At 61.4% G+C, this 12,532-nt stretch overlaps 1 protein-coding gene across 2 annotated transcripts; it reads left to right on the top strand.

Moving 5' to 3' along the window:
* The first annotated feature begins 2,640 nt into the window (after positions 1-2,640).
* Positions 2,641-11,978, top strand: ING5 (inhibitor of growth family member 5). 2 transcript variants are annotated; one of them, XM_001362183.4, is made up of 8 exons: positions 2,641-2,803; positions 4,212-4,283; positions 5,010-5,176; positions 5,829-5,940; positions 6,035-6,128; positions 8,171-8,306; positions 8,395-8,456; positions 8,622-11,978. In XM_001362183.4, exons 1-8 carry the CDS (start codon positions 2,767-2,769, stop codon positions 8,662-8,664), a joined length of 723 nt encoding a protein of 240 aa, XP_001362220.1. In that variant the 5' UTR covers positions 2,641-2,766; the 3' UTR covers positions 8,665-11,978. The 2 variants fall into 2 exon arrangements, with proteins under 2 accessions (XP_001362220.1, XP_007502498.1); XM_007502436.3 differs by lacking the exon at positions 2,641-2,803 and adding an exon at positions 3,169-4,109.
* The last annotated feature ends 554 nt before the right edge of the window (positions 11,979-12,532 follow it).

The raw sequence follows: 12,532 nt of genomic DNA, 5'->3' as shown, positions 1-12,532 counted from the left end.
ATGAGCAGCCACCGTTCCAGGACCTTCCTTAGCCGTGTTCAGGGTGAGGCAGGGCCCAGGGAGGGGGATCTGGACCTCTGAGGCTAGAGTGGTCAAGCCTGGGGCCGAGGCAGGGCCCAGGGAGGGGGATCTGGACCTCTGAGGCTAGAGTGGTCAAGCCTGGGGCCGAGGCAGGGCCCAGGGAGGGGGATCTGGACCTCTGAGGCTAGAGTGGTCAAGCCTGGGGCCGAGGCAGGGCCCAGGGAGGGGGATCTGGACCTCTGAGGCTAGAGTGGTCAAGCCTGGGGCCGAGGCAGGGCCCAGGGAGGGGGATCTGGACCTCTGAGGCTAGAGTGGTCAAGCCTGGGGCCGAGGCAGGGCCCAGGGAGGGGGATCTGGACCTCTGAGGCTAGAGTGGTCAAGCCTGGGGCCGAGGCAGGGCCCAGGGAGGGGGATCTGGACCTCTGAGGCTAGAGTGGTCAAGCCTGGGGCCGAGGCAGGGCCCTGGGAGGGGGATCTGGACCTCTGAGGCTAGAGTGGTCAAGCCTGGGGCCGAGGCAGGGCCCAGGGAGGGGGATCTGGACCTCTGAGGCTAGAGTGGTCAAGCCTGGGGCTGAGGCAGGGCCCTGGGAGGGGGATCTGGACCTCTGAGGCTAGAGTGGTCAAGCCTGGGGCCGAGGCAGGGCCCAGGGGCTGGGAGGATAGAGGAAGGGGCTGGAGGGAGGCCCCAGAGCTGCCCACAGGAAATGCAGACTTTGGAGTCCCAGCTTCGGGGAGATGGAAGCCTGGCAGGACTGGCAGGACCGCCCTCAGGAGCCCCCAAAGCCCCAGAAAGGCCCCCCTCGTCACCCAGATCCGTGGCTTGGTCAGAGGGCTCGATGCCAGAGCCTGTCCGGGCCCTTGGCAGCTGGCCCGCGCGGCCCTCCCCGCCTGGCCACCCCCCTTGGCGGGGCAGCGCTGCGGCCTTTCCTCCCCAAGGCCCGGCTCATTGGGCCAGGCGTGAAGGCAGCGTGGGGGGATGAGCATCTGTATGGGGCATTCCATGGGACTCTCAGGACTCCTCGGTGGGGCAGGGCTAGTCTCAGCCCTCTTCCATTGGTTTCTGCTTGTTTGCTGCTCCGTCCTCCCCTTCCAGCTTCGAAGCAGCCCTGTGCCCGGGTTCCGAGGCAGAAGAGTGCTAAGGGCTAGGCAATGGGTCACCTGGCCAGGAAGTATCTGAGGCTGAATTTGAACCCAGGACCTCGTCTTGACGCCCGACTCTGGCCACGGGGTCACCCAGCTGTCCCCCAGGGCCCCCATGTCTACAGATGCAGCAGAGGCTGCCTAACTAGGGGCTGCGTCCAGCACGCTGCCGGGACTCTCCTCGGCGGTCACCGGGGCCAGGCTGTCGGGGGAGGGGCACCTGCACACTGGAAGTCCCCACACACAAGGCAGCGGGCAGGGATGCGCCGGAGGGATGCAGGGCTTTGAGTGCCCCGTCCTGGAAGGGGCAGGATGGACGGAGCCAGGAGGCTGCCAGCTCGGAGGGCGGAGCCCAGGAAAGGCCCCGCTGGTGCCTGGGCGTCTTTCGGATGGGCCGGCCGAGGGGCGAGTGCGGCTTGCTTGCCCAGGTCACGGCAACGCCCCAAACTGATTTCAGTTCAGCAAATGAAGCTCCTACTGTGCGTAGACCCTGTACCTACCTCAGGGTCAGGACGGAGGTGATCAAGGTAAAAACATACTCTCAGTCCCTCTGCAAACCGTAGGCATGTTAGTCTCCCTGTGCCTCAGTTTCCCCTTCTGAAAACGCAGAGGACTTCCTCTGCAGACCCCTCCAGCTCTAGGTCTCTGAAGCCCTCTCATGCCTGAGGTTCCCCTTCTGTAACCTGGGGGAGCGCTTCCTCCTTGGACCCCTTTAGTTCTAGATCTTTGAGCCCCTCCCATGTTTCAGTTTCCCCTTCTGAACCAGGAGGAAGTAGGGCTTTCTCTGTGATCTCCCCGTGCCTTAGTTTCCCCTTCTGTAGGGGGAGAGGGAGGGGCTTTCTCTGCAGACCCCTCCAGCTCTGGGTCTCTGAGCCGTCCTGTGCCTCAGTTTCTTCATCTGTAGGGGGGGCGGGGCTTTTTCTGCACTGGGTCTCTGAGCCCCCTGGGTCTCGGTTTCCTCCTGTACATATGGGAGGAGGCGGCTGCCCTCCTGCTCTGGGTCTCTGAGCCGTCCTGTGCCTCAGTTTCCTCTGTTGTACAGACGGGGTAAGGGGGTTTCCTCTGCAGACCTCTCCAGCTCTGGGTCTATGAGCTCCTCCGGGGCCTCAGTTTCCCTTTAGGTACACACAGTGGGGAACCTTCCTTTCTGGACCCTTTCAGATCTCGTTCTGTTCTCCGGCTGGAATCTATCCTGGACACTGGCAGCACGGGGCCGGGGCCGCGTGACCTTGGCAGGGTTCGAGCACAGCGCCTGGAGGACCGCCAGGCTGGGGCGTGGGAGGGCGCGGTCCCGGGGACGGCCGGGCCCCAACCCCCACCTCGAGCAGGCAGGGATCTTCCCCGCTCAGCCCAGAGCCCGCGCACCCCTCCCGGGCCATGCCCGCGCGCCGCGGGGCACCGCCCGCCGGTGGGCGGGGCCTCCGACGCGGGGGCGGAGCCTCCCCTGCGCCTGGCACGCAAGCCAATCAGACGGCGCCCCTCATGAATAGGGAATGAAGCTGCGGCGGCCCGACAGCGAGGCCGCCCCGCCCCCTCGCTCTCGCGCCCGCGCTTGCTCGCGCCCACCCTCGCCCACACACGCGCCGCCGGGGCCGCAGGACGAAGATGGCGACCGCCATGTACTTGGAGCACTACCTGGACAGTGAGTCCGCTTCCTGCCCGGCCCGGGGTCGGGGCCGGAGCCAGGGCTGCCTCACGGGGCGCCCTGCCTCCTGCTGCCCGGGCCACTCCGGGCCTCGCGGCGAGGGCAGAGGCCGGGGCCCGGGAGGGCGGGGGCTCGCGGGGAGGGGCGGCCCCGGAGCGGGAGCGGGAGGGGGTCGGGGGGAGGGGCGGGGGCGCGCGTGAGAGGAGGGGCGACTGCGGGGGCGCGCGTGGGGGGAGGCGGGAGGGCGGCGCGGCGGGAATTAAGAGGTGCGTCACCATCCTGCCGGGGGAGGGACGGCGGGAAGGCGGGGTGAGGTGACGCGAGTTGGGGGCGGGTCCAGTGGCCACTATGGCGACCTGGGCGACTCCGCCGCGTCACTGGTCCCAGAACACGCCCCCGCCGCCGCTGCCCCGCCCCCTGCGCTCTCCCGGCGCCCCCTGGGGAGCGGGGAAACAGTTCGGAACCCTGTACCAGCGCCCCTGCCGTCAATGGATCTCAGAGCTTTAAGGGAGAGAGTGTGTTAGAGGGGGAGTAGGCTGGTAGTGGAGCTAGAACAGGGAGAGGACGCATCTTGGATCTAGAGCTGGGAGAACGTTCCAGGCCCCGAGATCTAGAATTCTGCCGGGGGGTCGGGAGGGAGTGTGTGCTAGGCTCTGGGGTCTAGAGGCAGGGCAGTGTTCTAGAACATCGCAGGCTTCGGAGGACACGTGACCTGGCCTCCAGGTGTTTCTGCTGGGCGTGGCCGCCTGCCTTGCCCTTCCCCCACCAGGAATCCTTCCTGCCGAGCTCCAGGGTCCCCTGCAGGGAGCACTCTCTGTCTCCGGCCTGCAGTATTCCCCTCCTCTTCCCCAAGGGGGAGGAGCTCCCCTCACTGGCTTTGCCCTGGCTTTGCATTAGGGTGATGGCCAGGGCTCAGCAGCAGGGCAAAACTGCCTGGCCAGGCAGAGGTTGGGGAGTCCTCCTCCCCCCCAGCTTATGGTCTGAGGGCATCTGGGAAGCCCCCCAGTAGCAGCGAGTGTCCCTGGAGGAGGGAGGGGGCCAGGAGAGGAACAGACTCTGTTGGGATGCCAGAGGACAAGAGAGCGTCTAAGGGCCAGGAGAGAGGCCACCCTCGGAGTCCTCCCTCTCCTCTTCCTCCTCCTTTGTCCACCTCCCATGGAATAGGCTCCGCCAGCCTGGAGCCCCCCTTCCACGCAGTCCTCAGGGGTTTCGCCGGTTTCCCAAAGGTCTCAGGCAGGGGGGCTCCCTGTTGGCTTGCCTGCTTCTCCAGGAGCCTCCGGCTGGCATCCTCTTTGTTCCCGGGGTGAGCATGGCAGCCCTTTCCGGCTGCCCATTCGGCGCTCTCGGGTGCCCTGGACCCTCCCAGGCAGGGTGCGCGGGGGTCCTCACTGGCTTTGTGTTTCAGGTATTGAAAATCTGCCGTGCGAACTCCAGAGGAACTTCCAGCTGATGCGGGAACTGGATCAGAGAACAGAAGGTGTGTTCAGGTACTCCAGTAACCAGCCAGGATACGGAGGGACCATCCGCTGCCTGCTCCTGGGGGAGGCAGCGAGAGCCGGAAGGCCCACGGACAGGCCCGAGGCTTCCCCGGCACCAGGGACTCGGAGGGGCAGAAGCAGGCAGTCTGGCTCCTGAGAGGCCGTTGACCTGTTCTCTCCCTCCCTTTTCTCCAGTCAGCCCAATACCCAGAAGCTCTTTTCTGCCTCCTGTTTCCTTGGCCTCTCACAGGTTGAATTTCATCTGTGGATGTGGCCACTACAAAGGGATCGTAACTTAAGAAGTATTAACCTTCCTGGGGGATTCTGGCCTGCACAAGTAGGACGTGGGCCTTCCTTTAGCTTCTTTTTGTCTTGAGGCCCAAATTGTAGTCATTTGGCCTTGTCGGAGGCTAGACGACGCTCCTCCACCGAGGTGGTCGTGTACGGTCCAGGAGTGGCCTGAGAGGGTTGCCCCGCGCCCACCCCGGCGCCTTGCCCCCAGGGCCAGTGGGGGAGATTGCGGCTCTGCCGGTGTCGGTCAGTCCCCAAACGCGGCCCTGGGTGTCTGTTGGCTGGGGGGGCGTTGCTGGGATGTCGCCACCTTCCATTTCTGGGCATTCCTGCACCACCCTCCCTGCCACCAGGCTCACGGCCCTCCTCCCTCCCGAGGGCAGGGCCGCCTCTGCCCAGAGCGCCCAGGCTGAGACCCCCTGGTGTCCCCCCAGATAAGAAGGCGGAGATCGACAGCCTGGCTGCCGAGTACATCTCCACGGTGAAGACTCTGTCCCCGGAGCAGCGGGTGGAGCACCTGCAGAAGATCCAGACCGCCTACAGCAAGTGTAAAGAGTACAGCGACGACAAGGTGCAGCTGGCCATGCAGACCTACGAGATGGTGAGGCTTCGGGCGGCCGTGGGCGGCGGCGGGCAGCGCTGCGTCTGCCCGGGAACCCCACGCGCAGTCTGAGGCGTGTTCAGGGCCTCCCAGCTCTTGGGAAGTCGCGCTCAGGACTCCAGGCAGTGCTGAAAGGGACCCTGGGAGGACCTCCACGTCCCCCGAGGTGTCCGGAGAGCCACCGAGGTGGGCCGAGGCCCCGGGGAGAGCCGCGCTCCCCGCCTGGGCTCTCTCCTCCTTCAGTCATGCTGGGCCAGGTCTCGGCCGCCCGGTTCTTCTTGCTTAAGGATGAGCAGTGAGCCCCTCTCTAGGAGCCTTGTCCAGCCTTCCCCCTCTCTCGTCCGTGGGGCCACAGGCTCCTGTTGACCGGGCCGGTCCCAGGGATGGAGCGCAGAGTTGTCTGTGGACGTGGGAGCGCTGGGTCTTAGTGGGAGGCTGCTTGGCCCGGTGGACAGAGAACTGGACCTGCCTCTTGCCGGACACGGAGGCTGCAAGCGAGGGCACAGTTGGCGGAGAGGGTGGGCCAGAGGCCCGGGCGAGCCTGTTGGGGCTCTCTGACACGTCGAGGGCCGGGTCTTGGGCGGGTTCTGGCGGCTCTCCCCCTTCCCTCCCCCTCCAGCACCGGTGACCTCCGCGCTTGCTCTTTGTGTAGGTGGACAAACACATCCGCCGGCTCGATGCAGACCTGGCACGCTTCGAAGCTGATCTGAAGGAGAAGATGGAAGGCAGCGACCTGGAGAGCTCGGGAGGAAGAGGCCTGAAAAGTAGGCCCTGGGAGGCCATTCCGGGGGGGCTGGCCGGGCCCTCGACCCGGAGGCCAGCGTCAAAGGTGACCGTTTGTACGGCGGTGTCTTTCAGAGGGCCGGGGGCAGAAGGAGAAGAGAGGCTCCCGGGGTCGAGGGAGACGCACGTCCGAGGAAGACACCCCGAAGAAGAAGAAACTCAAAGGAGGGTAAGAGCTGGCCCTTGCTCAGGGCGCTTCTAGCGTGGAAGAGGGGGTGGCGGGGCACTGAAGCCGAGCTGCCGGGGGGCACAGAGGCCTTGGGCGAAGGCTCCCCCTGCTTTCCTTGTGGACAGTCAGGGGAAGAGTGGCAGGCAGCTGGCACCAGTCAGGTGGACGCGGACCAGGCCCAGGTGGTCTGTTGAGGAGAGCGGGGTGCCCAGGACACGTGGGGCCCAAGACCAGGGGGGCAGCACAGTGGCAGGAGCACCCCCGGATCACGGCGGTCCAGCGTGGTGGCCCCAAACTCCAAAGGAAATAATTAAGCCAGGCTAAACGAGGCGCCTGACCAAGGGGAGATTTGTTGGAGGAAGGGTGGGGGCTTTGACACGAGGCCCATGAGCTCCCGCAGCTCAGTGCGATGGTCTGCTCGGCTCTTGCAGGCGCCGGTCCTCCTTTCTGCTGTGGTCAGACCACCCTGGGGGGGTCATGGTCAGTGAATGGCCCTCACTCAGAAGGGTCATCGGGGGTAACGCGTCTTGCATGGTGTGGCCAGACTGGTGAAGGGCCTCTTGGTGAGCCTCAGGCCAGACTTTGTGGGCATCACGATGGGGGTGCCACAGCGGAGAGAATTTGGGGGGAAATGCCCTCTGGTGCCGGGTGCAGGGGCGCCGGGCAGAGGGACCCCTTGCCAGGGGTGGTGCCGAGGGCGCTGCTCTGCGAGTGAGTCTAGTGAGTCCTTGTGCTAAAGCCCCAGCCAGGGAGGTGCTCAGGACAAGCTTGTTCGCTCTCCCCTGGGAGTGGGGCTCCGTGGCCTCGGGGACGTTCTCCAGCCCCGGCCTCTGGGCTTCTGGACGCAGAGCCCAGAGGAGACCTCACTGGGACTGGGAGAATTTGAACCAGAGGGCGGGCTTTGAGGTGCCGTGTGGCTGTGCGCTGTCTCCCCAAAGACCAGACGGGAATCTTTGGAAAAGGAATTTCCTTGTTCTGCTGGTTCTGAAGGTCGGATCGGTACCTGGGGGGGTGGGGGGGGTAGAGTCTGGTTCTGTGCGGCAGCTGGAGCTCCAGCAGGGAGGCCTGGGCGCCCTGGTCCCTTTTGTGTCCCACGTGGTAGTGGTCATTGCTGGTAGATCTGATGACCGCAGGGGAGAGGTCTCGGGCCGCCGGGGGCCAGGCCAGTTCTGGGGTCTCCAGGCAGCCTGGCCTTTGGCCTTTGGGAGGCCCCAGAGGTCAGGAGAGAAGAGTGGGGGGCTCGGGGCCGAACCTTGGGTGTCTGGAGTGCTTTAGAGTAGTGTCCGGAGCTGGAGAGGCGTTGCCTCCCCCCAGCCCTGCCCGCAGGCCAAATGGTTTTTAATGGTGGCATTTACAGGCCCGTCAGGGCTGCCCGTTCTCCTCAGTGGGCCGCTGGTCATCCTCTGACGTAGCTGCCCTTTGGAGCATTTGGAGGCCTCCTGGGTGACTCGGAACTTGTAGATCGCCCCAGGCCCGAAGCCTTCCTCTGGCCCTGGCCCTGACCCCCCGCCCGAGGGAAGTGGGGCGGGCCAGCCGCTGGGGCCAGGGGCCTGCTACCGCCCGCCTTTGAAAGGTCGTGCCAGACAGCCAGAACCGGAGGCCCCGCTAGTCCAGGGTGAGGAGGAGCCCCGTCTTCCCCGTCGCACCCCCGGAGAGGCGTCTACGTGCGGCTCCCCCCAGGCCCGTCCCCAGTCTCGGCTCATTCTAAAGCTGTTGGGCCCCAGAGTGCTTTGGGGACCGACCTGGGCCTGCCTCAGTGGCGCGAGTTCCAAGAAGACGGACGAGCCCCTGGGCTGTCCGCTGTGCCCTCGTGGAGGGTGAGCGAGCGTCGCCCGCGTTCTCGCCTCCGGTTGTTCTTGAACATGAGAATAAAACGACTGGGAGGATTCCAGCCTCTCCCCGGCTGCTTCTGCGGCTGCTTCTGCGTGCTTTGGGCTGGGCGGAGCGAGGAGGCCGCTCGGGGCCCGCAGAGTGGACGGGGAGCCGGGCTGGCCGTGCGGCCTCGGCGGGCCGGGTGCTCTCCTGGCCGCTCTCTCCCGCAGGTCGGAGTTCGCTGAAACCATCCTGTCGGTGCACCCCTCTGACGTGCTGGACATGCCTGTGGACCCCAACGAGCCCACCTACTGCCTGTGCCACCAGGTGTCCTACGGAGAGATGATCGGCTGCGACAACCCAGACGTGAGTCCGCAGCAGGGCGCGGGCGCGGCGCGGGCAGACCCACAGGCTGCCCGGCCGGCCTGACCGGCACCTTCTCCTTCCCCAACAGTGTCCCATCGAGTGGTTTCACTTTGCTTGTGTGGACCTCACCACGAAGCCCAAAGGGAAATGGTGAGTGAGGGGGGGGAGGGGAGGCGGGCGGGCCCTGGGCCCTGGAGGCCGGTGGGAAGAGCCCTCCTGCCAGGCCCGCCTGCAGGTGGAGGCTGCGGGAGCTGCAGCTGGAGCACAGGCAGCTTGTCGGGGAGAGGCTCGGGACATCACCCGCTTCTCTTCCAGGTTTTGTCCACGCTGTGTTCAGGAGAAGAGAAAGAAGAAATAAGGGAGAGTCAGAAGCAGCAGCTAATCTATTCCTTCCTTCCCGTTGTAATAGCTTATCTTTGTTTTAAACTACCTTCTCGTTTGGGTCTGGTGTTGACTTCTCCAATGGCCAGTTGTAATTCTTGGTGTTTCGAGACAAAAAGCAGAGCGCCCGCTCTCCTGAAGGGGGAGCCACAGGGACTTCCTTCTCTTCACTTTTTATGCGGATTTCCAGCTAGCTCTGAGGCGGCAGGAACCCTTCTAGGCATTGGGGGGTGGCCCAGGAGACGCCCCGCTGGCCCTGGCAGAGTAGCTCGGGGTGTTGGAGCGAGGGCGGCCCTTGGGAAGCCTTTCGTCGGGAAGTCTCCTGGCGGGGCCTCGGCTCCGGTTCTGAAGCCTGTGACTGACTGTTTACTCTGGGGGAGCCCCTCTCCCGTGCCTGCCTCTTAGGGGTGCAGGAGGTCGCGCACTGCCCCGTTGGTTTGGATCCGCCCGCTCTGGAGGAGGAAGCTCTTGTTAGCGGCCCGCAGAGCTGCTGCTCACCCATTTCTCTGGAAGTTCCTGAAGTTTTTACTGTGAAGACAAGCTTAGTGTTTTAGCATGAAGATAGTGCGGTCTGATGTGTTTTATGAAGTGAACGTCCAGCCACTGCGGCCCGAGTCGATACTGATTTATGTTGCACACTGTTAGCGTAAGACGAGAAGCTGTATCGGAGGGCACCGGAAGCCCCCAGGAAGACGTGGGATCCTCTGCTGGCTGCGAGCAGCCTTCCGACTTGATCAGCGTTCCCCAGCCGGGTTCAAATGTCCTTTCCTCAGGTTTTCCACGCGTCACTTAGCTTAGGTTAGTTTGCTTTGCTGCTTTTGAGACACCCAGAAGTCTGCTAATACTCTAAGCATCCGGGAATCCCTGTAGCTTCATGCTAGAGCGGTCAAGAAGAGACTAGAGGAGGGGGCGGACACAACCGCCTCCTCGTGCTCCAGACGGCGGACCTTGTGAGATCCTTGAGGCCCGAGTGGTGCCCTTTCATTGCTGTCGGACCGATGGCCTCGGCTCGGCTTCCTCCCGCGTTTGCCCACGTTGTCCTTCCTGATTGTCCTCCTCAGGGGTGAGAGCCTGGGAGAAGCTGCCCGTCTGTCTGTCTGTCGTGAAGTTCATTTCCAGCGAGTGAGAGCGATGCGAACCTCCCACAGCAGGGATGACCTTCATGATGGACAAGACTCCAGTTCTCCCCGGGGCTCCCCGCCCTCTGCATCAAGCCCTTTGGCGCTTCTGACACGCGCCGAGCGCCCTGGTATCAAGGCCTTCGAGTGGTGCTGTTTACATTGAGGATTTGTGCTCCTCTTTGAGTGTTCGGTTAAGTCTGGAGAAAGAGGGATCTGGCAGCCACCCCCTTCCATAGGGCCGGTGCTGGGTTCAGAACCCGTGGCTCTGGGCTCTCAGGCTGACTGCCTTCTGGCCAGGGCAAAGTCCAGCTTGTGTCTTCCTTGATTTACTTAACGCTTTCTCTCGGCTCTGCTCCGTTGTTGAGATGCAGAGAACGTTTTCTAGATTTTCTTCCTGGATTTAAGGATGGTGACACAGTAAATTTGCAGTCCGGAAGAGAATTTCTGCTGGTTCCTTAGTGGGCAGTTTTAATAAAGTGCTGCTTTGGGCCTGGGGAAGAGTGGAGGATTGTTGGTCATCATTTGGGGGCAGTGATCTTGGCCCCCCTTTGCTGAGTCTTTCAGAGGCTCTGCTTAGAGGATGCTCTTTTGCCATTTGAAAAGAATGTCACCCCAGCATTTTTTTAGGCACCTGGCTTTGGGCAAGGACACTGAGAGCAAAGAGAGAAGGCCCCCTCCGTCCCCCAGTTGTGTGTGTGTGTCTGTCTGTAGCACAGTGGTGCCTGCAGGGTTCTCTCCCTTCCTCTTAGCCCTCTGTAGTTAGTCCGAGCTCAGACGGTGATGTTGGGGGGAGTCTCAGGCCAGTTCTAGCCTTTAAGCTGATCCCCACATGCAGATGTGGTCTCCTCTTCCATTTGGCCTTGTCTTCTTTAGACTAGAAAACCCCTTTGTCTCCTCTTGGTCCCCGTCAGCCCAGGCGCCCCTGGAAGGTTTGGGCTGGACAGGGTGTGTGGGAGGATGGAGGCCAGAGCTTCCCTGAGCCTCCCATCGCTCTCCCCCATCTGGGCACCTCGCACAGTTCCCTGCACATGCTTCCTGCTTAATAAGTGTTTGTTGATTGACATGAATGCGTTCTGAATGTCCCAGACTATTTAATCACACTGTATATGAGCCAGGTCCAATGTGTTACCCATCGGTTGTTGTGCTTCTTTGTGAGTCACTGCTAGTCTAGTCCGAAGAAGAGTCAACATTTCAGGATTTGATTTTCCCTTTCTTGATGCTTAGATTATTAGAGCGAACACTTCTAGAACAGTTCTTCTGTTGTCTCCTGGGAGAAAACGCGCAGCATTTGAAGAAACCCAGATTTGTGTCATTGAGTCCCATAAGCCTGTGCTGGTCTGGAGCAGAATTGCTGGCTAGAAACAGCCGTCAGGCAGGCAGCAGCTACTGAGTCCCTAGAAAGGCAGAGTTGGGGCTCCCCGGCAGCCAGCAGGGAGTTGGGGGGTGTCGGAGAAGGGTCGTCTTCCAGCCAGAGCCCAAGAGGCTTCTCTCTAGCATTAACGAACAATCAGGAAAAGGGACCATTGATAGGCAGTCAATCATAAATCAGGTTTGACTCCATTCTTCTTTCTTTCTTTCTCCCGTGACCCCTCAAAGGGTGTATCGGGTCGTCGGCACTGGAGCAGGGCTAGTCCAATAGAATCTAGCAATAAAGCCAGCCAAAGCAAGCAGCTTCTGGACGTTTGGCTGTGACTGCCCGCTCGCTCCATCAGGTGGTTGGGCTTGGGAGTGGGCAGGGGCTTTTGCTTTTCTTTTTCCTTTTAAACAAAATGAAGAATTTTGATTCCGGGCATTGAGAAGTTTCAAGGTTTCCCGTGTTCTGGGTGTTCCAGTGTTTGCTGTTCATCACCTTTGCCAAAAGGGGTGGAAAACCTGGGGAAATCTGAGAACGTTCCAATTCGTGCAAAGTCAGAGATGTTTTTCCACATACGTGTCTCTTGTGTCTTCAGCTTTACCACATTTCATCCAAAAAGATGATGCAGCTTTAACATGAATGTTACATTTTATTTTCAAAGGAATTAAATCTATGTTCCCTTTGTAAATGGAAGAGAATATTGTAAATCTTTTTATTAAAAATAATGTAAAGTAAAGATGTATATCTGTATTTTTGGATCATGTTATAGATAATGGATATATTGTTTAATAAATAAAGTATTTTTGGGAACAAAAACGAAGTTTGAGAGCACGTCGTTTCAGGGAATTGGGGTAGAGCTTCAAGGCTGTGCGTGTTCCCCATGGGCTCCAGGTGAGTGTGGGGCGCAAGCTCCCTGAACCCCAGTGGAAGAAGAGGCCCTTCCTTGCCTTTAAGAGTGGCAGAGGGTAGTGGAACCCAGTGGGTCAGACTCAAATGGAAACCGGGGCCACAAACCGTGCGTGAGTCTCCCTGCGGACCACACCGTCTGAGAATTGCTCCAGAGCTCCATGTGTGGCACTTTGTGGTGCTGGGGGGGGTGCAAGGTTTGCCCCCCCCTTAGTCCCCCCTCACACAACTCTCTTACAGCCTCAGCATTCTTTTCACCATTAAAAGGCTGCTCCTAAGCAGAAGCAAAGTTCTGAGGATTCGGAGAGGGTGCAGGTGATCCCAGTGGAAAAAACTCAAAGTGGTTGCTCTGCCTCTTTGTGCGTGTAAAGTTTTGCTTTTATTTTTCTTTTGGGCGCGTAGGTTGTCCCCACTCAAGCCCCCTGACTGACCCAAGGACAAGAAGGGGAGGGGGAAGGACTCGT

Source organism: Monodelphis domestica, chromosome 8, assembly GCF_027887165.1.
Source record: "Monodelphis domestica isolate mMonDom1 chromosome 8, mMonDom1.pri, whole genome shotgun sequence".
NCBI lineage: Eukaryota > Metazoa > Chordata > Mammalia > Didelphimorphia > Didelphidae > Monodelphis > Monodelphis domestica.
This window is presented reverse-complemented; position numbering and strand designations above follow the sequence as displayed.

Excerpts from the sequence above, each read along its gene's own strand:
- ING5 (XM_001362183.4), top strand. The coding sequence starts at position 2,767 with ATGGCGACCGCCATGTACTTGGAGCACTACCTGGACA. Across the intron at positions 5,941-6,034 it reads GGGAGGAAGAGGCCTGAAAA|AGGGCCGGGGGCAGAAGGAG; the intron begins GTAGGCCCTGGG and ends GGTGTCTTTCAG. Across the intron at positions 8,307-8,394 it reads TCGGCTGCGACAACCCAGAC|TGTCCCATCGAGTGGTTTCA; the intron begins GTGAGTCCGCAG and ends CTTCCCCAACAG.